Source organism: Bos indicus x Bos taurus, chromosome 28, assembly GCF_003369695.1.
Source record: "Bos indicus x Bos taurus breed Angus x Brahman F1 hybrid chromosome 28, Bos_hybrid_MaternalHap_v2.0, whole genome shotgun sequence".
NCBI classification, from domain to species: Eukaryota; Metazoa; Chordata; class Mammalia; order Artiodactyla; family Bovidae; genus Bos; species Bos indicus x Bos taurus.
In genome coordinates this window covers 25,035,106-25,058,235 of record NC_040103.1, presented here as the reverse complement: position 1 = coordinate 25,058,235, position 23,130 = coordinate 25,035,106, and the positions used below count along the sequence as shown (strand labels likewise).

Here is a 23,130-nt window from a genome sequence, read left to right as displayed (position 1 = left end):
ATAGGAAATCAGGTGAAAGTTAAAGCTCAGTTGTATCCAACTCTTTGCAACCCCATGGATGTAGCCTGCCAGGCTCCTCTGTCCATGGAATTCTCCAGGCAAAAACACTGGAGAGGGTTGCAATTCCCTTCCTTCTTCAGGGGATCTTCCTTACCTAGGGATCAAATCTGGTCTCCACACTGCAGGCAGATTCTTTACCATCTGAGCTACCATGGAAGCCCAGGAAATTGGATAAATTATTCTTAATAAATAAATAAACAGAAAACTGACAAAAAAGTAAACTCCTTTCTCTTACCTATCCATAGGCTACCCAGTTTTTGAAGACCTTGGCCACCACCCTCAGGTAAATACCATTACCACCTTGAAATTCAGCTAATATTAAACAATAAATTTGCTTATGGATTCAGTCCTTACCTCCTAAAATGCCTAAGTTGAAGTCCTAAGCCCCTAATACTTCAGAATTTTTCCTTATTTGGAAAAATGGTCTATGCAGAGATAATCAAAATGAGATTATCAGAGAGGGCTCTAACTCAATGACTGGTGTTCCTAAAGAAAGGAGAAATTTGTATGCAGACACATGCAGACAGAAGACAATATATGAGAATATGGGGAAAAGATAGCCATCTAGAAGCTGATCAAAGTTGCCTAGAATAGAACCTTTCCTCACAGCCCTCAGAAGAAACTAACCCAGCCAACTCTTTCATCTTAGATTTAGCCTTCAAAATTAGAGGGGACTTTTTTGCAGATATTTAATGATCAACAATTTTAAAAGAAAATTTTAGTTCTAGAGGTTTCTGGATCTTTCAAATGGATCTCCATCAGAAAGCCCAGAGTAACAAAGGGTTTGTTGGTAAAATACAAGATACAGTAAACACAAGAAGTTGATTAGTCCTTAAGATACTACAGAGCTTATATTCATAAATAATTCACACTATATTCCCTTCTTGAACATTCACAATATAAATAAGCAGCTAAGAAATTCTATAGTAAAACCTGTTAACCTTTGCTTTTAGCCCAAGTTTCCCAAATTTATTTGACCCTAGAATATTTTAGTAACCTTAATACCAGTTAATATTTTGGAACACTCTGGGAAGGACTGTCTTAAGTGAGAAGTTGTATGCAAACAGTAACAATGTAGAAAAATCTTTGTATTAAATAGAATACACATGTGAAAACACACATGAACCTTGATAACATTATGCTAAGTGAAAAGAAGCCCGTCACCAAAAAAAACCCCCACATACTGCATGATTATATTTATACAAAATGTTGTCTAAAATTGTGTATATATCAAAAACCAGTGAGTTGCATGTTTATAAGTGGGTGAAATGATTGATATATAAATTATATCTTAAGGTGTTATTAAAAAAAAAAGAAAACAGTGGGCTTTTCTGGTGGTCTAGTGGTTAAGAATCCGCCTTGCAATACAGGGACACTGGTTCAATCCCTGGTTCAGGGAAGACCCCATGTTCTGTGGAGCAATTAGGCCTGTGAGCCACAACTACTAACCTGACACACTGCAACTACCAAAGCCTGTGTGCAGAGACCCTGTGCTCCACAAGAGAAGCCACCGCGATACAACCGCACACTGCTCACCACTAGACAAAGCCCATGCGTAGCAATAAAAACACACCACAGCCAAAAAACAAATGAAAAATAAATGAAGAAATCTTAAATAAATAAAGGGAAACAGACAAATGTTCTAAAACTACTGGATTGTGGTGATGGTTTCCAATTCTATAAAGTTACTAGAAATTATTATATTGTTAAATTATTAAACTAAATTACATACATTTAAAATGAGTGAGTTTGTGATATATATCTTAGAACAGCAATTGCTAAGTCGCTCCAGTCGTGTCCAACTCTGTGTGATCCCACAGACAGCAGCCCACCAGGCTCCCCCGTCTTTGGGATTCTCCAGGCAAGAACACTGGAGTGGGTTGCCATTTCCTTCTCTGATGCATGAAAGGGAAAAGTGAAAGTGTAGTCGCTCAGTCATGTCCAACTCTTAGTGATCGCATGGACTGCACCAGGCTCCTCTGTCCATGGGATTTTCCAGGCAAGAGTACTGGAGTGGGGTGCCATTGCCTTCTCCAAGAACAGTAATAAGCAGTATTAAAAAAGAGAAAGACTATGTGTGTGGTTTTTTTTTTTTTTTTTTTTTAAGACTATGTGTTTTAAACCTAATTATTTCATACAAAGTACAGAGTGGTTCAATTGCTTGTTTTATTACCATGGATAAATTAATTTACTGCTAAGAGCTGCAGTTTCCTCAATTATGAAATGGTTAAGTATTCACTTTCATTTGTTCACATTTTACAGACATGACCCATTTTGAGTGTTTAACTTGAAAGGTGTCACTTTCGTAACCATCTCTCCAGAAACCTAATTTTAAAACATTTTTTAAAATTCCAAGTAATCACTGCTCAAATCTTAGAACATGCTGCGTATAAAAACTATCTGGTAATCTTTTCCACATCACTATCCCCTACCTACTTTTTCAATGACTACACAGAATTTAACTGCATGTCTATGTCAAAATGCATTTAAATAACTCCCTATTGTTTTACATAAGTTATTCTAGCAACTGTACTGAAAAGAGACTTTAGAGGAAGGGTATAGGGAGGGAAACCAGATAGGGGGCTATTAAAATAATCCAGGTATGGGCTGCCTTAGGGCTACACCAGTGAAAAAAACAGAAGTGAAACTGACAATGTTAGTTACTCAGTCATGTACGACTGTGACCCCAGTGACTGTAGCCCGCTAGGCTCCTCTGTCCATGGAGTTCTCCAGGCAAGAATACTGGAGTGGGTAGGGTGGCCTTTCCTTTCTCCAGGGGATCTTCCCAATTCAGGGATCAAACCCAGGCCTCCTGCACTGCAGATGGGATTCTTTACCATCTGATTCATCAAGGAAGTCTATAAAGTTGGTGACAAATGGTCTGATTCTGGGTATATTTTGAAGACAGAGGCAATATGACCTCCTGATAGTATGGAAATGGAATATGACCAAAAAAAAAACAAGGATGACTCCTAGATTTTAGCTTAAGCAACTATAAGGATGAGACAGCCATCAAGAGTCAGAGGTCAGAGGATTTGTTTGTTTTCATATGGTGAAGAGGAAAAGCAGAAGTTCAGGATTAAGACATGTTTATTTTGAAATGTCAGGTAAGTGGAGATGACAAATAGGCAGTTGATATGGAAGAATAAGAGAAGCCTGATTTGAGATATAAATTTGAGAACTATCAATACAGGTAGATAGTATTTTAAGTCAGGAGAATGGAAAAGAACACCACTAAGGGAGTTACACAGCAGAAAAGGAATAAAGAAAACAACTAAAGAGAGCCAGGACATTCTGACACAAAAGAAAATGAGAACAATGTTCAGTGATTTAAGTAAAGCAGTGATTAAAACAATACTGGGAGAATGGGGGAGAAAAAAATGGGATTGTAAAAAGGGTTCATCTTCATTGAGCAAAGCAGGTAATGAAGATAAAAGAAACAGTGATATATGTGTATCATATCACTGCTACTGAGTTGAATGTCTTTTCTTAGGCAACTTGAAGAATTTCTACTTTCAAATGAATCAGAAACACATACAAACACAAAGACAATATAAATAAGATAAAATATTAACTAATGAATCAACTGTTGGGTATAAGCTGTTCAACTTCTTTTGTGTTCCGTTCTTTCAGCTTCTTGTATGTTTGAATATTTTCACCAATTAGAAGAAAATTAAAATGCTAGGCTAAAAAAAAAAAAAATAGAGAGGCAAACCAAAAATACCTTAAGTAGTAATAATTCTCAGAGATAGGTATTACAAAGAAAACTTAATGATTTTCTCATTTGAGAAAAAAAAATTTTTTTTTAAAATGCCGCAAATCTACACTGAAACCAATAATCAGTGGTACTCCATAAGTACTATAGAACTGGCATATATGATTAGTCAAGACATCTACTATAAAGCCTTTTGAGTTTCATTACTACCAGTGAAAGTCTATTATTTAAAACTTGGATAATAGATATGCAAGTGTTTCTTATTAGTCTTTAAACTCAATCTGAATGTGAGACATACTCTTTTGCTTAGATGATAGCCTTCATAATTTAAAAAAATACTAGAGTTAGTTTTCAGAGAAGGCAATGGCACCCCACTCAAGTACTCTTGCCTGGAAAATCCCACGGACGGAGGGCCTGGTGGGCTGTAGTCCATGGGGTCGCTAAGAGTTGGACACGACTGAGCGATTTCACTTTTCCCTTTCATGCATTGGAGAAGGAAATGGCAACCCACTCCAGTGTTCTTGCCTGGAGAATCCCAGGGACAGGGGAGCCTCATGGGCTGCCATCTATGGGGTCGCACAGAGTCAGACATGACTGAAGAGACTTAGCAGCAGCAGCAGAGTTAGTTTTCTAAGGAAGATTATAACCTTTTCATGACACACTTTAATACAGTTTTTAGGGAAAATTTTACTCAAGGTGAATAAGCATTAATTGTATGTGGAACATATGACAGTCAAAACTAAACATTTCTTAAAACAATCCTCTCACCTAAAAATTACTAAAATAGTAGTTAATATATTAACAGTACTTAATATAACATACTCTCACCAGAGAATATTTTACCTTTCCTATTCTAAAAATTACCATAATCATGCATTTCAGTGATATGAAGTCACCAAACAAAAATTGTAGTTTTCACCCTAAGGGGAAATAAGTGAATCGTACCATCTTCTTCATCCTCAGCTTCTTCTGCTTCCATTGGATCATATTCATCTTGATTATTATCCTCTTCAGTTTCATCATCATCTTTAGAATCATCTTTTCTTTTATCTTCTTTCTGTAATTTAAAATGTCTTAAAATTAAGCAGGATCTCAAAATAATTAAATTCACCAAATTTACTTGAAATAGTATATTATAAATATCTTATAATAATGTACTTTTATCATTCACAACATACATAAATAAGCCATCATGCTATATACCTCAGACTTAAAAATAGAATAAACAAAACTAGTTATAACTAGTTATATATGCTTATGTAGGCTTAATTCAAAAGACTTAAATTTCTAATAATACACTAAAACTTTTTAGTTTGACTTTTATATTTCACTATTCTGATGAAATTTATTGTTCTATGTTACACTACAGAAGACTAATTAGAAAACTAAATCAATTGCTGGTCATACAAATAATTACAGACCTTCCTTTCATCCCTATCTTCTTTTTTATCTTTATCATCGCCTGATTTTCTCCGTTTGGGTTTTGGTTCATCAGTTTCATCATCTCTTTCTTCTTTTTTATCTTTTCTCTCATCTTTTTTGCTTTTCTTTTCCTTTTCTTTTTTATCCTCTTTCTCAGGAAGAGACAATAATGATTTGTATATTCTGACACCAAAATCTCTTTGAAGCATTTCATTGAAAAGCTCTGCAAATAATGAAACCTATAAAAAGACAAAACAGTAACCCAGCCAACTTAGTGAACAAATCCAGCAAATCAGTAATTTATCATACGATGACTTATCACATCCAAGAACTAATGGGCGCTAACAATAAATAATTAATGTTGATGATGCCAAGAAGCCTCAAAATCCTCAAAAACTCTTCTGAAGATATAAATACTGTTTTTAGTGTACTTTTGACCAAATAGTATAAAAAAATAACTGCATGACTTTATCATGTGTATCAACAAGATGTACTCTACAAGTTTTTATGAAATGCCTACTATGTATCAGGACTGTTCTTTAGCAATGTGAATACAGAAGTGAAGAAAGCAGATAAAAATCCTAACTCTCATAAGATAACTAATCTAGGGGGACAAAGTATGAAATAATAAAATCAGTATCAAATTATAATAAAAACAAGCAGGGTAAGAGCATAGAGAGTAATAAGAGTACAGCCGGAGATGGCCTTTCTGATCAAGTGACATTTGAAAACTAATGTTAACTTCACATACAAAAATGACTTACATTCTAATGATAGATTAAAAGGAAATTAAGGGGATATGTTAGATGGAGAGGAAAAAAATAAAGCAACATTTTGCTAGCAGATGTCTGTTTCTCAAATCAGTGTTTTCCACTGTATGGCATTAATTTGAGATCCTCTTACAGCATCCTTTAGATATATAGTGTATACATTATAAGTAGAGATATCAAAGACTATTTTTTTCATTAATTTATTTTTTAATGACTACTGCAGGAGAGGCACTATTAAGAGTTACATTTATGGCAACTGGTAATAAAAATAAAATCATATAACATATGATGTTTAAGGACACTGATTTACTGGAATTTTCAGTGTTTCAAAAACTGTAAACACTTTAATATTTGTTACATACTTTGCATCAAGATGAATAAGAATGCACTTCATGTTTAATAAGCTCAGAAGCCCTCTTTATTTGTTTATAAACATCACTTTTATCTTACCATCTGGTGGACAACGAATGACCTTCTGGGTCAAGTAGGTATGACTGATTTTTACAGTATAATTTATCAAATGAAACAATGTGAAATTTGTTGATAAGATACAATAATTGTACACAATTATAATTTCATATAGGCTATTTACAAAAGTCATATTTTACACCGTTTTGTTTAAAGAATGAACCAATCACTAACACAGAAAGAGAAGTGCATTTCAACTATTTTGAAAAATGACAAATTATGTTGTAAAGCTGCTCTAGAGTAATGATACAAAGGAACAGATTCACCTTGAAAAGATAAACATCAATTATTTTATCTTACACCAAGATCAGTCAGATGTAAAAGTTTCAATCCCACAAAATGGTATTTTAAATTCTACAGTAAATAATAAAGTGCTGCTACATTCCCAAGAGCAGTAGTTAGACATTATTGTATTATATGACCCCTGATATCCTGATAAAAAACAAAAAACACACCACTACTTGTGAAGCAGTCGAAGAAAAACAATGATTGAACCTGAACCGGACTGAGACTTTAGATCCAAGTATCAATTTATGGGAAACAGAGAAGGCAAACATTTAAACCATACCACAGGAATGCAATCAGCAAAACTGAGTTTGTAGGAAATGTCACCTGGTTGTTTTTCCCATAAAAAAATACACTGTAAGGAAAATTTTAAAAACAGAAACAATGAAGGAGGCACTCAAAAGAGATTTGAGATATACTGACCAATCAAAATATATGAACCTTATTTGGACCCCAATTCAAATGTAAAACATTACCTCAAATGAATGTTCTTTATTATCCTCTAATCTGTAGTCCAAAAGTACACTCAAAGACATGATGCTACAATCAAACTTGCCACTTTTTGCAGCCCAGTTTGGATGTACAACGATAGCCGGCTCATCAGGCAAAATATATCTTCTTTCCCGACGCTGGCGTTCCAGTTCCTCTTGACGTTTTCTTTCTTCTTCCTACATATTTGAAATTTTAAATAATGGTTAAACTTCCACATACATTATGTATCATACCAAAAGAAAAAGGGTGAATTTCTAACAATGATAATACCAACTTTAAGGGCTAAGAAGAGAGTGAAGTTCAAATTTACTAAAGAAGATAGCCACTTTTACGGCTCCTAATTCTCTTTTTCATTTTCCAGGGTAAGCTGCTGCCTTCTAAAGAGGGAAAAGACACCACAAACCTGTATTACCATCATATAAATCAGGATATTCTGGGAAAATGGTGGCAATCCCCACATTTAAAAAAGAGACAGTATAATCTAGATACCAAAACCAAAATCCATGTATATTCATAACAAAATGAAATGACAAAGGTATTTCCACAAACCCCAATATACAAGTAGGAGGGGAAAAGTCACAAGATCTAAAACATCTATGTGTTACTGACATCTGTGTAGAGGGGAAGCAGAGGAAGCAATGAGGTTACCTGCTGAATCTAAGAATAGGAAAACCATAAAACAGGCAGTGGAAAGCACAGCAGGTAAATTTAAAAATAGTAGCTGAAACTAGGAAAAGGTGAGTGAGTACAAAGGGTCAGTGTTAAGATCTAAAATGGCCAAGGCATTCTAGGCCCACTTGCAAAGCTGATTTATCAAGGCACCCTTTCAGCACAGGCCAAACTGAGGAGAAACTTCTGGGAGCAGAATCAACAGTGAACAGTACAAGAATAAAAGAGAGAGAATAGAGACGTGGGAGGAAAAGGTCCAGATAAAATCTCAGCAAGACACCACATATTTTTTGGCAGAACAAGAAAATAACAGAACATAGAGCTCTATAAAGTCAGAAAAGCTATCTGAAGCAACCTCCTTCTAACAAACTTTAGAGAAACCACATTCACATAAAAATTAGCAACAGAAATGTACTTTGGTCAAATTCCATGCAAAGTTATTACTGGAAAAAAAAAAGGGGGGTGAGAGAATAAGGAGCAGAATCCCGTCTCTGGCAGACAATGAAAGTGGACCAGAAGACATGGCCAAAAGACAGATAAAAAACCCTTAACTGACTATTTTAAAGTGTGCTAAAAGACATAGAGAAAATGTTACAACATATGAAAGAACAACATGAGTAAATATTTTATTTTATTTTATGAGTAAATATTTTAAAAGTAGAAAATGAGGTGACAGAATTTAGGGAACAATCAGAAAAGAGAGTTCCAGAAATTTAAGAATAAAGTAAAGGAATAAAAAAGCAAATGAACTCAACAGGTAAATGCCTTATTTCCTCTAAAATCAGGAACAAGACAAGGGTGACCACTTTCACCACTACTATTCAACATAGTTTTGGAAGTCCTAGCCACAGCAATCAGAGAAGAAAGAAATAAAAGGAATCCACATTGGAAAAGAAATAAAACTCTCACTGTTAGAAGATGACATGATCCTCTACATAGAAAACCCTAAAGACTCCACCAGAAAATTGCTAGAGCTAATCAATGAATATAGTAAAGTTGCAGGATATAAAATCAATACACAGAAATCCCCTGCATTCCTATACACTAACAATGAGAAAACAAACAGAAATTAAGGAAACAATCCCATTTCAATGCAAAGAATAAAATACTTATGAATAAACTTACCTAAAGAAACAAAAGACCTATATGTAGAAAACTATAAACAAAAGACCTATATGTAGAAAACTATAAAACACTGATTAAAGAAATCAAAATGACACAAACAGATGGAGAAATATACCATGTTCTGGGATTGGAAGAATCAATATAGTGAAAATGAGTATACTACCCAAAGCAAACTACAGATTCAACGCAATCCCTATCAAGCTACCAATGGTATTTTTCACAGAACTAGAACAAATAATTTCACAATTTGTATGGAAAAACAAAGAAAAAACCTTGAATATACAATGGAGAAAAGACAATCTCTTTAAGAAGTAGTGCTGGGAAAACTGGTCAACCACCTGTAAAAGAATGAAACTAGAACACTTTCTAACACCATACACAAAAATAAACTCAAAATGTATTAAAGATCTAAATTTAAGACAAGAAACTATAAAATGCTTAGTGGAAAACATAGGCAGAACATTCTCTGACGTAAATCAGAAGATCCTCTATGACCCACCTCTCAGAGTAATGGAAATAAAAACAAAAAAAACCAAATGGGACCTAATTAAACTTAAACGCTTTTGCACAACAAAGGAAATGATAAGCAAGGTGAAAATATAGCCTTCAGAATGGGAGAAAATAATAGCAAATGAAGCAACTGACAAAGAATTGATCTCAAAAATATACAAGCAGCTCATGCAGCTCAATACCAGAAAAATAAACAACCTAATCAAAGAGTGGGCTGAAGAACTAAACAGACATTTCTCCCAAGAAGACATACAAATGGCTAACAAACACATGAAGAGACGCTCAACATCACTCATTATCAGAGAAATGCAAATCAAAACCACAATGAGGTACCATTTCATGCCAGTCAGAATGGCTGCCATCAAAAAGTCAACAAACAATAAATGCTGGAGAGGGTGTACAGAAAAGGGAACCCTCTTACACTGTTGGTGGGAATGCAAACTAGCACAGCTACTATGGAGAACAGCATGGAGATTCGGTAAAAAACAGGAAATAGAACTCCCACATGACCTAGCAATCCCACTGCTGGGCATACACACCAAGGAAACCAGAACTGAAAGAAATACATGAACTTCAATGTTCATTGCAGCACTGTTTACAACAGCTAGGACATGGAAGCAACCTAGATGTCCATCAGCAGATGAACGGATAAGAAGTTGTGGTACACATACACAAAGGATTATTACTCAGGTATAAAAAAGAACTCATTTGAGTCAGTTCTAATAATGAGGGGGATGAAACTGGAGCCTATTATACAGAGTGAAGTAAGTCAGAAAGAGAAACACCAATACAGTATATTAACACATATATATGGAATTTAGAAAGACAATAATAACGACCCTATATGCAAGACAGTAAAAGAGACACAGATATAAAGAAGAGACTTTAAGACTGTGTGAGAGAAAGCAAGGGTGGGACGACCTGAGAGAATAGCACTGAAACACACATATTACCACATGTAAAATAGATGACCAGTGTGATGCATGAAACAGGGCACTCAAAATCAGTGCTCTGGGACAACCCAGAGAGATGGGGTGGGGAGGGAGGTATGAGGGGGGTTCAAGATGGGGGGACACATGTACACCCATGGCTGATTCATGTCAATGTATGGCAAAAACCACCACAATATTATAAAGTAATTAGCCTCTAATTAAAATAAATTTATTAAAAAACCAAATAAGATAATGTCTTAAAGAGAAAGGGAGGTAATATGGAAATGTTAAAAATCAAAGAGAAATGAAAAAGTGAACAATACTGAGGAAGCAAAAAACGTAAACACAAGACATCAGAATTCCTTAAAGAAAACAAAAGTGAACAGAACAAATAAAAAATTATTACTTGACACAACTTGTTTGTTCATAGCACTATTATTCACAACAGTCAAGAGACAAAACCAAGTATTTTTGCTACCATGAGCTCTGAGGTATCTACTAGAGATGAGCTTCAGGTACAACGACAAAAGGATTAGTTGTAAGCATTAGGTATATAGTAGTAAAACCAAAATTAAGTGAGCATTAAAAGAGAGTACAGTATGTATGCTAAATGCTAGGACAATATATTTATAGGACATTTTTAAAATGGGGAGAAAGCAGGTATAGGAATAGGAAATTCAAAAATGTACTTAAAGTAAGCAAGACTTTAATACTGGTGGTGGGGCTACTAATATTTTATTTGTATTGTGTATCTGTATATATATTCACAAGCACTGGCAAAAAAAAAAAAAAGTTGACAATTTGAGCTTCAAAAGGAGAAGAATCACAAGGAATTGAAACCCATTAAAAATGTTCAAATCCATGTATTCATAATGTTTAAAAACAAACAGGTAACCATCTGAAGATGTGGGGAACCAATTCACTATTGTAAAAACTGGATAAACAACAACAGAAAAATAGTGCTTGATGGAGCAGCATATATACTACATTAGTATGGCAGAGGAATGCTGCAAATTCCTGAAACCTTTTTTTTATGCCACTGTGCCATATATGGGATCTTAGTTCCCCAACTAGGGATTGAACCCGTGCCCTGTGCAGTGGAAGCGCAGGATCTTAACCTTTGAACCACCAGAGAAATCCCAACATTCTATATTTTAAAAAGAAAGAAAACAATCAAGTACTGATCCTGCCTTTTTCTGCATGAATTTACCAAAAGGCAAATACCACTGCATAACCAAAAGAGCAGATGAGAGGAATATGTGAAAACAAAATAAGAATTATAATACCATCATTTTTAACCTCAATAAATCAATGGATTTAGGATTTGAGCACTACTGCCCACTAACATCAAAAAGTGAAAATCTGCTTTCTTCTGTTGCTGTTCTGAACAATTCAATTCTAAAGCAATTCCTACAAGCAAAGTAGGTGTCTACAACAGGATTGAGGTTGATGAGAAAAGTTTAGAGCTACAATGGCCCCGAGTAGAAGAGCTGCCCAGTTATCAGGCACTGATATCCAAATGAAGCAAGGAGGGCATCCATACAGAGAAAGTATAGGACAAGAAATAAGACTAAAGTGGAATAAGGAGGATACACAGATTGGAGAGGGAGTGTGATATATAACTAAGGAAATAAGCAAATCCATTAAGTATAATAGAAGGTATGTTTCTCATTATTGGGGAAAGGAGTTAAAATATATAGAAAGAGAAAACCAGAAAGAAGTCTGTGATGTTGGAGTAGGACTAGAGTTATTAGTGTAAGCTCTTCACTTTCAACGTACACACCACAGTAAATACGATGTACCACTCTTCACTAAAAGGTACCAAGGCTTCCGGGGGAAATGGGTGACTTCAGAAACAGTGCAGGGATAGTAATCAATGAGACTAAAACACTTTATATCATAATGCAAAATAAGCGAAGTCCTCAAAAGATGACACAAGGCTATTTGGAAGAACACAGAAGTCAACCTGAAATGCCTCCTGCTGGCCAACTCTGAGATAATTCCACTATCAAATCTACTATTACATCCATAATCAAATTTCTCCAATTATCTCAAAAATACTGTTAATGGCTTCCCCTCCTCCCACCCTGATCCAGGGTCCAGTCAAGTTTCACTCAATGCATTCAGTTGTCATTATTAACCTTCTTTAAATCATTTTTCTACTTTCATCACATGAACATTTATGAAACGTTCCGACAAGCTGCTCTGTAAAATTTCATACATTCTAAATCTGTTTCCTTACAATTAGATGAAGGTAAAACATTTCTGGTAGGAAGACTTAATAAATAATGATGTGTACTTTCACAATACATTCCATTAGTACACACATAATGTTGGTTTATCCAATTACTGTTGGTGTAACACACTTCTGACATCCCCATGTTTCAAATTCAGAAAACACCCGGAAGTTATTCTTCTGGGCATATAAGACTGAGGCACAAACAAGAGTGAATAAACGGTCTCTGAGTCTTAAGAACTGTAATGCAATCAAGCACACAGCTTTAAAGCAGCAAAATTCTCAGACAAGCACTTCATCAAAACTCAATCTCTGAACTTAATAGCTCTGTCAAGCAAATTTTCTTTGATTTTTTAATATCTAAAACATTATTATTCATTAAGAGGAAGGATTGAAAACACCTGACTTACAGAAATCATTCAAATGTCTCTCAAGTGAAGAATGAATAAACACTGATACACTGATGCTGTGGAATATTATTTAGCAACTAACAAGAACTACAGAAACACACAATAAAAATGGGTGAATCTCTAACGCATTATGTTAAATTAAAGAGGTCAGACTCAAAAGGTTATATAATTCCATTTAAATGATATACTTGAAAAGGCAAAACTATAGGAAAACAAATCAGTGGCTTCCAGAGGCTGACCAGGTAGGAGAAGAAAATGCTTACAAAGAGGTATTAATATAAGTTATTTTTAGGGGATGACAGACCTTTTTTATATATATGATGACTGTGATGGTGGTTAAACGGCCATATGTATGTGTCAAAACTTGCACAACTTTTCACTAAAAGGATCGATTTTACTATTATGTAAATTATATCTTAATAGAAGTATATACACATACATATTCAAAGAACCCTATAAACCAATATTAAGTGTAATAGTATTGAAATGATTTAGTATATACCTCTTTATCATCTTCAGATTTTCTATCATCCTCCTCTTCCTCTTCTTTCTCAGATTTCTCTAATTCCTTTTGTTCTTCTTTTTGCTCTTCTACTTTAAGCTGTTTTGTCAGTCGGGCTATTAACTGGGATTTTAAGCCTTTGGAACTAAGAGCTCGACTTTCTAATTCTTTTCGGAGATCATTTACCTAAACATACACAGCATAAAAACACAGAAAATGGAAATAGGATCATGAAACAAGGAATCATGCAATTATCTTCTGTATGAGTTTTTTAAAAGTTTTGGTGAAAGGGACCCTTGTACAGCTCATAAAATATTTGTAAAAATGCAAACTGACAGAATTATTTTTTTAAGTAATTTGCAACATATTTTAAGATGCTTTCAAAGAAGTTAATGCTCTTTGACCTAGAAATTCTAGTCTCTGGGAATTTACTCTAAGGAAATAATTTATAGACAAGAAAAAAAACTTGTTATACATTCTTTGTCATAATCCCTCCATCCAAAAATGTGAAGAAACAAAATATCCAATAAGAGTATTAATACATAAGGAAAAAACAGTACATCATTTGAATGGAAGAGTATAAAACATTTAAAAATAAATTACATGGGAAACACTATTATTAATTGAAAAGGATGAGATGGAAACTTTTTGATACATGATTAGAACCAAGCAAACACTTTATACCCAGAAAAAATAACAGAAGATAATACATCTAATTTTTAAGAAAGGTTGCTCTGTTTGAGTGACAGGCTTGAGTCATTTTTTCTTCAATATTTTATGTATACACTAATTTTTAAAATAAGCATGCATAATATTTATAGTCAAAGAAATACAAATGTTTTAAACTAAGAAACAATAGAGAAGCCATCAGTTAGACAAAAATTTCTTTGGGCTGCAGGCTTAATCTAATCTTCTGAATCTATAGGATTCTATATCAAACCTGATGTTGAGGAAAACTGATGTTGAGGAGTAGTGCAAGAGTGTCAAAATTATGATATATATTCTCTACTTACTAAAAATCAATGTTGGCTTAAAAACTATAGTTTCATAAGAAAAACTCTGATTTTGCTGAGGACAGAAGTTAACCAAAAGGTCAGCTTTTACATGTTAATAAACAGCTGCAAAAGCAATCAAGTTTCTGATCTACATAGAATTTATATATGTAACTCTCTAGATCTACATCCACAGTATAGACTCAGAGATGCAAAACGGTCAAAAGATAACAGGTCCAAAGACCTTGGGAAGCAAAGAAAAACTCGTTAAGTATCAATCAAAGATTTTCAAAACAGGGTCTTATATTACCTTCCTCCTAGTTCAGATGCATTTTGAATCCACATTTTACTTTTAAATTCATTTAAGAACTGGATAATCTTTTTCTATGTTTCATTCCTTCTCCTGGAATTTAAGTAAATTAAATGCAGAAATTCCAACTCTTGGTCAGTTTCCAAATCAGAAAACAATATTGCTCACACCATACACATATGCGTACTACATTCACCAGATACTGGCTGAACTATTTAATTTTTGCACACACAAACACAACACAGAATTTTATATTTAACGAGCGGACTTCATTTTTAATGACTTATATCTGAAAAACTATTGTCTACAATATCCTCTATTCCTGTTCATAGATTTATAATTAAATATCATTACTTTCAAAGTTACCTTCATTGTCTTTGGGTCAAGTTTAGACCAATGGGTAGGAGTGGAAATTTCTTTAGCTTCACCATCATCCTTCTCTTCTTCATCCTGATATACAAAGTTAAGAACAGAATTACTATTCTGAAACCTTAAAATAAAGGTTAATTAATTTTTAAAAGTCTGTTGCTGATCTGTGCAAGGTCACAAATGTTTCAGATTGTCTTCTCCTAAAGTTATTATTTAGGCAAGTCCACGTACATACATTCTACCACTTTTAACTGATCACAAAGACACTCATCAGCCAATCAAAGCCAGATCTGTGAAACACAAAAGGGTGATAAATTACAACACAAAGGATATCAGGGATGCACAAACACTGCCGGTTCTCCACTAACCACACAGTGTGTGATCTTGCCCCAATTTTCAAACCACCCAAAGTTAAGACTGATTTAGTCAGACCTTTCAAATGTACCAAAGATGCCGCCACATAGCCTGAAATTTCAAATCTCTCAGACTTGTGGTTGTCCAATTTCAAATATCCATGACTAGAAATGATGACCGTGAAAGAGAAAATTTTTTAAATTTTAGAAAATGGCAAAATGTTTAAAATGGCTTAATACTGAATCTTGCTCAACAACTGGTCCCAGATTCCAGCAACTAGACCTATGATAAAAACAAAATTCTGTGCAATTTAAGCACAACTTATTTTCCTTTGAGGTCTCAGCACTCTTAAAGTTAGCATAATAGACAAATTTTTTTAAGAGAAAAGAACATACAACTATACTGCTGAAAGCTGGATTACCAGTCGCTGTTACCAGTTATGTTCCTCCATGTGTGTTTGTTATGTAGTGTGTGGTGTGCATTTGTGCCTGTGTTCCTGTGCCTGTGAGAAGCGGAAATAGAAAAAGGGATTAGCGTTCAGTGCCTGTTCTCCATCAGCCTCCTTGCGTTCACCCTGAAGCTTCTCGACCAGCTGCTGCTTGTATCCTCGGGAGAGGGTTTCCCACTCTGAGCGGGTGGGAAGGCAATGCCAAACATCCGGGAAAAATAAAACCACTGTCTCCACATGAGCTGGAACTGTACGCCCCTTGTGGGTCTCCTCAGGGCGATGGTAGCGAATCTCTGCAAAACGGTACCTGTTGCAAGGGAAGAAGCATGTTGGAAAAAAAATTCTAAAATACATTTTAAAGACCCTAGTTCACTTGTAGCACATCAAGTAAAGAAATTTTGCTGCAAGAACTTGAGGTTGGTCTAAAGAAAAAAAATTATAGAAGCCATAGTTCCTCTTTTGGTACATTTGTACAATATTTTATGGTTAAAAGAATATGTTCCCCAAGGCATTGTCAAGTTTGATTACAGAGCTACCCATATTTTAGAGAATACCTGAAGAAGCTGGATAGCTGTTCAGATTTCATGTGCTAAAAAAAGAATGTTCTCAATTAAATCACAAGAAATACACTAAAATACACAAGACAAATAAGCCTCAAGAGAAAATATGGCTGAACAAAAATAATCAGCAACTACATCATTTTATAACAAAAGAATTATAATGAAATGAAGTTCTCTCTTGACGATCTTCTCCAGCTATGCATGAAATGAAAAATATTTTCAACATACATCCAACTTCCAAAGTACAGCGTAACAAAACATTAATATTTTCAGTTTATTTTGATTAGTTCTTAATCCTTTTCCCCCAAACATTTTTGGCACCAAATAAACTTTTGCTACAAACGAGCATTTTCCTTTGAGATTATCTGCATGATCAAGATTGCTAAAATACGGGAGGGTGGGGGTGGGAGAAGGCTGATGGACAAGAACATCTACATAAACTATTAGAAAAACCTTTCTAATCAAGAAATGAATTAGTACTTACCATTGTGTGCATACACTTAGATCAATGCCTGTCAGAGCCTTACAACAACGAATAGCAGTCTTAATCAACACAAAGGGGTCTTTTTCTGGGTCTGGTCCATCCAACGAAGGAGACCAATGGCCTCCAATGGCCATGGCTTCATCCTTGCCTTTCATGCCCACTAAAAACTAATTTAAAACAAAGAATCATTTACATGTATTATGTAACCTGTCAAATTACAAATTAAATACTTGAAAAGGAAAGGAACAAACCTTTCCAATACCATTTTTACTACCTCTGGTATCTGTCAGTCAAGGAAGAGTTCAGTTCATCATGTTCCACACTGCATTTCAGCAATGGAATAGGATTTATACATCATAACTCATCCTTCTAAAGTATTTCCTCAGATAAAAAGTTCTTTTAAAGAAAACAAGCTATAATTCACACTTTAAGAGCATCCAGATACACTAAATCCACTAAGATTTTATTATGCTTCAAATATATAGTATCAAAACGACAGCTGAACTAGCGACATATAAATAAGACATTAAATACAGCCATAATCTGCAATGAGAAAAACACCTCCATCATTTACTGCTGTAACTATATTAAAATAAATTATAAAACAAATCAACAAAATTTAAAAGGTAGTATTTTTAAATTTTATATATGGACAGAACTAAGCAAAGTAAATATACACCTAAAGTTAAAATAAATCTTTCAGTTTACCTTAACGAGTCTAGCAGGATGCTGAAATCCATCTCGAAGTTCTTGTGGGTCTTCAGCAAGAGCACATGACTTATGATACAAATCTTCCATACTAGGGCTAGCCATCAGCATTACCTATTACAGTCAAATAATTCAATCCTGTCAAAAGTCTAAAGTAATGTAAAAAAATGAGAAGCACTACTAATTATCCTTCCATAACATTTAGCTGAAGTTTTTTTTTTTTGTAAAAAATGGAAAATGCTACAGCAGAAATGGTATTGGATACCTTATAATTATATAGGTAACTTTGGAAGAAAAGGCGTTTTGATCTATGTTTATCAAATAGCAGAAAACTACTGACCATAAGCAATATACTCAATGTTATCCCAAAGACTAAAATATGGTGCATTTACCCAACAAAACATTTTATCTGGATCTATCAGAAGCCATAGAACATTTCAAAAAGCTCAATAAAATGAACTTCATCTTCACATTTTATAAGGTTCAAAATGTTGACGCAGTATCACAGTTTTACAGCTCAAGAATTAAAGCAAAAAAGAGGTTAAATTACTTTAACAACCAAACAATCAGGCAGACAAGAAGAAAACACAGGCTTTCAGGTCTTAAAACATAATACTTTCTGAAGATTAACTTCACATACACTCTTAATACAAATAACTGCTCAGAAATTTTAGCCGTGTATCACAGAATACAAACCTTTGCACTGTATAAATGATCAGCATCTGGTGGATCAAGAATGGCCATATTTTTTTCTAAGGACTCTACTTCTCTGTGCATTACATAGAAATTGCAGTAATTTCCCAGCTGAAATGGTCTTGACAAAGGGAAAGCATCCACCCATGTAAACTGAGCATCAAAAAAGTCACTAGGTATATATAAATTCTGATAACGGCGCCTTAGTTCCATCATGTCACAACTAGGACTGAAAAACAGACATAAGTAGTGAATAAAGTGCCTCTAACACCAAAGATTATGCAAAGATTCACTCAATTCTAAAGCTATAAATATATAATTTGACACAGTTAAAAGCCAGTTGAAAATGAATAGTCAACTATTAACGAGCTTTACATTTATATAGAAGCATATGAAAATGTCATTTTCAAATACATTTATTTACAGTTTTGAATAAATAGCACCTACGTGTTACCTTCTTTATTATTTGTGTATAGCTTAAAATTCACTTAGAGAAGACCCTTTGAAATAACTTCAAACCAAGTTCCAGAGCAGATCTGAACAAAATCAATTCTGTTTCAGTTGAAGCTGTATTTTTGAGAAAATTATGGTTCATACAGAATGAATACAAAGAAGGGATAAGAATAGCACCAATGAGTATGACAGCTCCTCCATCAGGCTTATACAGTATAGAAAAAAATAAAATCTTTATTTCTTCGCATCTCTATACCTCTCTATTTAATGATTAAGATCCATACCTGATTTATTATGTAAAGAGAGGATAAGTTTCTTGTCTTTTAAATGTAACATACTGTATTTATTTTTAAAGGATGATTTCCTTTTTCCTAAGAAACAGAACATTTAAAGGAGAGACACTCAAAAGTAAATCAATCTAGTAAAAAGGCTGAGAGATAAGTTAAAAACATAATGAAAAGTGGAAAATACCAATAGTGTGTAAGATAAGATTAACTACACTGTCCTTTTAAAAAACAAAAAGTACAAAATGTGAGCTCTATGTATCCACAAGGATGTCTTTTCATTTGAAACCTAAAATATAGAATTATAAGCTTGTTATTACAGTTGTTGACATATTTGGATAAAATTTTGCTGTCAAAATATAAAAAATGTGGTTATCTGAGTGTTGTTATTGTTTTTTAAAAGAAGTGTTACAAACAAAAACTGTAATAGTTTTAGTTTTCCATCACTAGAATCTCTGAAGTCATGTTTTATCCCACAGGAATAAAATCTATAAATGAATGAAACATCACCACTTCTTGGCATATATCCCCTATTATAACCACATTACTACAAGAAAATCTTGATTTCCACAACTACCGATGAGAAGAAAAATGGCAACTCTAAAATAACTTTTATTTGTAATGTGTTCCTCTGATATCTGGGAATTTACTTCAAAGTGAGGAAGTGATACCATGAAGATTTAACTTGGAAGGATAAAGACAGCTGCTCAAATTACATCCTAAGTATCAATTCCTCCCAGAATAGCAATTGAGCTAGGAACAGATGAGTTTAAAAGCAGAGCTGCTCTAGTTAATCTGGACATGTGGTTTTGTTTCAAATGAATTCCTCTGAAATATGCAGACATATTTTTAAAATATACAAGTAAACAGGAGTAACAAGAAAACTAATAAAATTAAGAATCGTTAGTGATTTTACCACATGCAAAAGTAAATGAACATCATCTACCTAACAACTAAGCAAAGTCATCAAGCAAGACTTTGGGGGCATGGAGTAGCTTAAACACTACCCTGGTTTACTCAATATAAAACTGAATAAGTAGAAATTTTAATTTTTGTAGGTCAGTCTTATGAACACTTTGTCAAATGGAGCAATACCCTCTCAAGACACTGAACTACATAGTTATTTGTTCCTATGTCAAACAGTTTTAAACACTTTCACTGATTCATTTCTTATTTTATTGTAAATTTGCTTTTACCACCTGTTAATTTATCTTATACACAATTATCAGTTCCAAGGCTTTGAGAGGATTCTTCCCTTCCTTTAGAGTAGATTAGTCATTTATCAATTTGCCTCTTTATGAATTACAATTTTGCACCTATTACCTAGTTGGCCACCACATCCCAGCCATCACTATCTACAACTGCCAAACAATGGATTAAGTGCTTTACTTACATGAAATCAGCCCAGCCTCACAATTAGTTCTGGATAGTTAATATAATTTCCATTTCACAAGTGAAGGTTAAAAATTCTTGCTAACTTTCCAGTTACTTCTGATTTCAAAAGCTAAAATATGTATATATGTATACACACATATGTGTATATGTTATATGTCTGTTAAGTACATACACAGAACCATGTTTCTATTACACTGCACAGCCACAGAGAACTTGAAGTAACTGGTCAGTACGGTATCATTACTTCATCATACACAATGAACTACGCATGACCTTAATAAAGTCATCAATAAACTAGAATCTTAAATAATTTTACTTTTAAGGAACAACTTCATTACAGAGGGGCTGCCTTTTTCAATAGCTAGTACCTATAATGAGTGTATGAAAATAATGCAATCTTGCAAAGAACATAAATGCTAATTCAAATTGCCTTTCTGCTCTTATGTAACTAAGAACTAAATGTTATGAAATCAAAATTATACAGAAAAAAAATTCTCTAAATATAACACATTCCTCCAAATTACAAAAAGTACAAAATTAGTAATTTAAGAAAACAATGGGGAAAAAAAGAACTTACCAATCTAAAGAAAACTTTGAAAACTGAACTGTGTAACGTGGGACAACACGTCGGACTCTCCGAGGTGACCGTTCCCTCTCTCTCCGAGGAGATCTCTCGCGGGAACGTTTTCTCTGAGGAGATCTTTCTCTGGATCTACGTCTTTCTCTTTCTCTTTCACGACTTAAAGCAAATTTTTCTAAAATTACTTTTTCTAGCATTATCAAGGAGTTCTTTAATGAAGTAAATTTAATATGTATAAGCATACGTATAAATATAAGCAACATTTCACGGTGTACATTTTTAAATAACTTCTTGAACACTGTGGTAAAATACACACAATATAATAATCTATTTTAATCATTTTGAGGTTTACAGTTCAGTGGCATTAAGTGCATTCGTTCACACTGTACAACCATCACCACTATCAAAAGTATACTTCTAAAAACATACCTTCGGTCATCTTTTCTGTTGGGCACTTGATCCCCTCTGTCATTTCTTCCTGAAAATCTGGATGGTGGATCTAACCTTCGTGCTGGTTGTGGCTGTGAAACTATACGAACAGGAGGCTGCAATAAACCAGCTTTAAAAGATACAGAAAAATATATTTTAACTTATTTAAATGAAGTTTAAAAGCATCACTGGGTTAAATTTTACATAGAAAAATTTGGCTTTTAGGTTTTGTGACCCATAAATGGTAAATGCCAGGGATGATTTGCACATTTATATATTTTTAAACTATCATTTGAAAGTATAGAAACCATTTTCAGCTCAGGGACCATACAAAACCAGGCCACAGACCAAATCATAGGGCTACAATGTGCCAATCTCTGACCTACAGATATTAAAGCAAAGACATTAAAAAACAACAAACCCTTGTTGTTGGCTACACAAGACATTCTCGCAGCACCAGAGTATCATCCAGACATTTTCAACACAGAGAAAAACCTTTATAAAAAGAGATCTATGACCATCACTTTGACCAAGTAATCCACCACCTATAATACTGGAAGAATCTAACAACATTTCCCACCTAGTATGATGCAGTACGAATTAGAAAACATCACCTAAAATGTGCCAAAAGCCTTTAGACCTAACTTTTACTTTATAGTTTATATGGCAGAAAGAGGAACAAGGTAAAAATACCACAAGGAATCCACACAATTCAGAATAAAACATTATAAGAGAATTTACAAGTCAACTAGACCAGTATTTTAAAAAGTCAGTGCTATAAAGGAAGAAAGAAAAAATGGAAAACTATTTTGGAATAAAAAGACTAAAGAAACACTGTTGTTGCTACTGTTTAGTTACTCTTTTGCAACCCCATGGATTACAGCCTGCCAGGCTCCCTTATCCATGGGATTTTCTAGGCAAGAATACTGGAGTGGGTTGCCATTTCCTTCTCTAGAGAATCTTGCTGATTCAGGGACTGAACCGGCTGTCTCCTGCACTGCAGGAGGATTCTTTAATTACTGAGCCACCTGGAAAGCCCAAAGTAACATAACCAGATACAACACATGAAACGTGACTGCCTTTTCATTCAGGAAACAAAGAACAACTTTTTTAAAAGAAATCTGCGAGACAACTGGGGGTGTCTAAATATAAATAAAGTATTTAAATGCTTTTTTTAGAAGTGACAATAGATTGTGGTAATAATAGGAAAAGATTCTCTTTAAGGAAAGGCACACTTACGTTAATGGGTGAAATGTCAAAATGCCTACATCATGAACATTCACTGCAATGTTTTCAGAAAACAAAAACTAGAAACAGTACATTTACCAAAGAAAAACATAAATTGTACAATATTCATACAATGGAACATTATCCAATAATGAAAACAAAGAAATTAGAGCCACATAAAACAAGAAAGTATGAAAAACTTTAAAATATAATGAACAAAATTCTTATAAAAAAGATTATATAGACAA

At 34.0% G+C, this 23,130-nt stretch overlaps 1 protein-coding gene and 1 non-coding gene across 8 annotated transcripts in view; both read right to left on the bottom strand.

The window, feature by feature from the left end:
- CCAR1 (cell division cycle and apoptosis regulator 1) overlaps positions 1-23,130 on the bottom strand; it is a 47,011-nt gene that overhangs the window by 5,310 nt on the left and 18,571 nt on the right. For all 7 annotated transcript variants that reach the window (XM_027530958.1, XM_027530957.1, XM_027530955.1 and 4 more), the window contains 11 exons: positions 21,656-21,785; positions 21,224-21,385; positions 18,518-18,743; positions 17,822-17,935; positions 17,114-17,280; positions 16,166-16,376; positions 15,265-15,348; positions 13,597-13,782; positions 7,197-7,388; positions 5,197-5,436; positions 4,721-4,832 (listed from right to left, as the gene is read on the bottom strand). In XM_027530958.1, the coding sequence (XP_027386759.1) occupies positions 4,721-4,832; positions 5,197-5,436; positions 7,197-7,388; positions 13,597-13,782; positions 15,265-15,348; positions 16,166-16,376; positions 17,114-17,280; positions 17,822-17,935; positions 18,518-18,743; positions 21,224-21,385; positions 21,656-21,785 (1,824 nt within the window). The remainder of the gene's footprint in view (positions 1-4,720; positions 4,833-5,196; positions 5,437-7,196; positions 7,389-13,596; positions 13,783-15,264; positions 15,349-16,165; positions 16,377-17,113; positions 17,281-17,821; positions 17,936-18,517; positions 18,744-21,223; positions 21,386-21,655; positions 21,786-23,130) is intronic.
- On the bottom strand, positions 17,412-17,476 carry LOC113885655. The gene has a single exon (XR_003509305.1). It is a non-coding gene; the product is annotated as a small nucleolar RNA SNORD98 (small nucleolar RNA).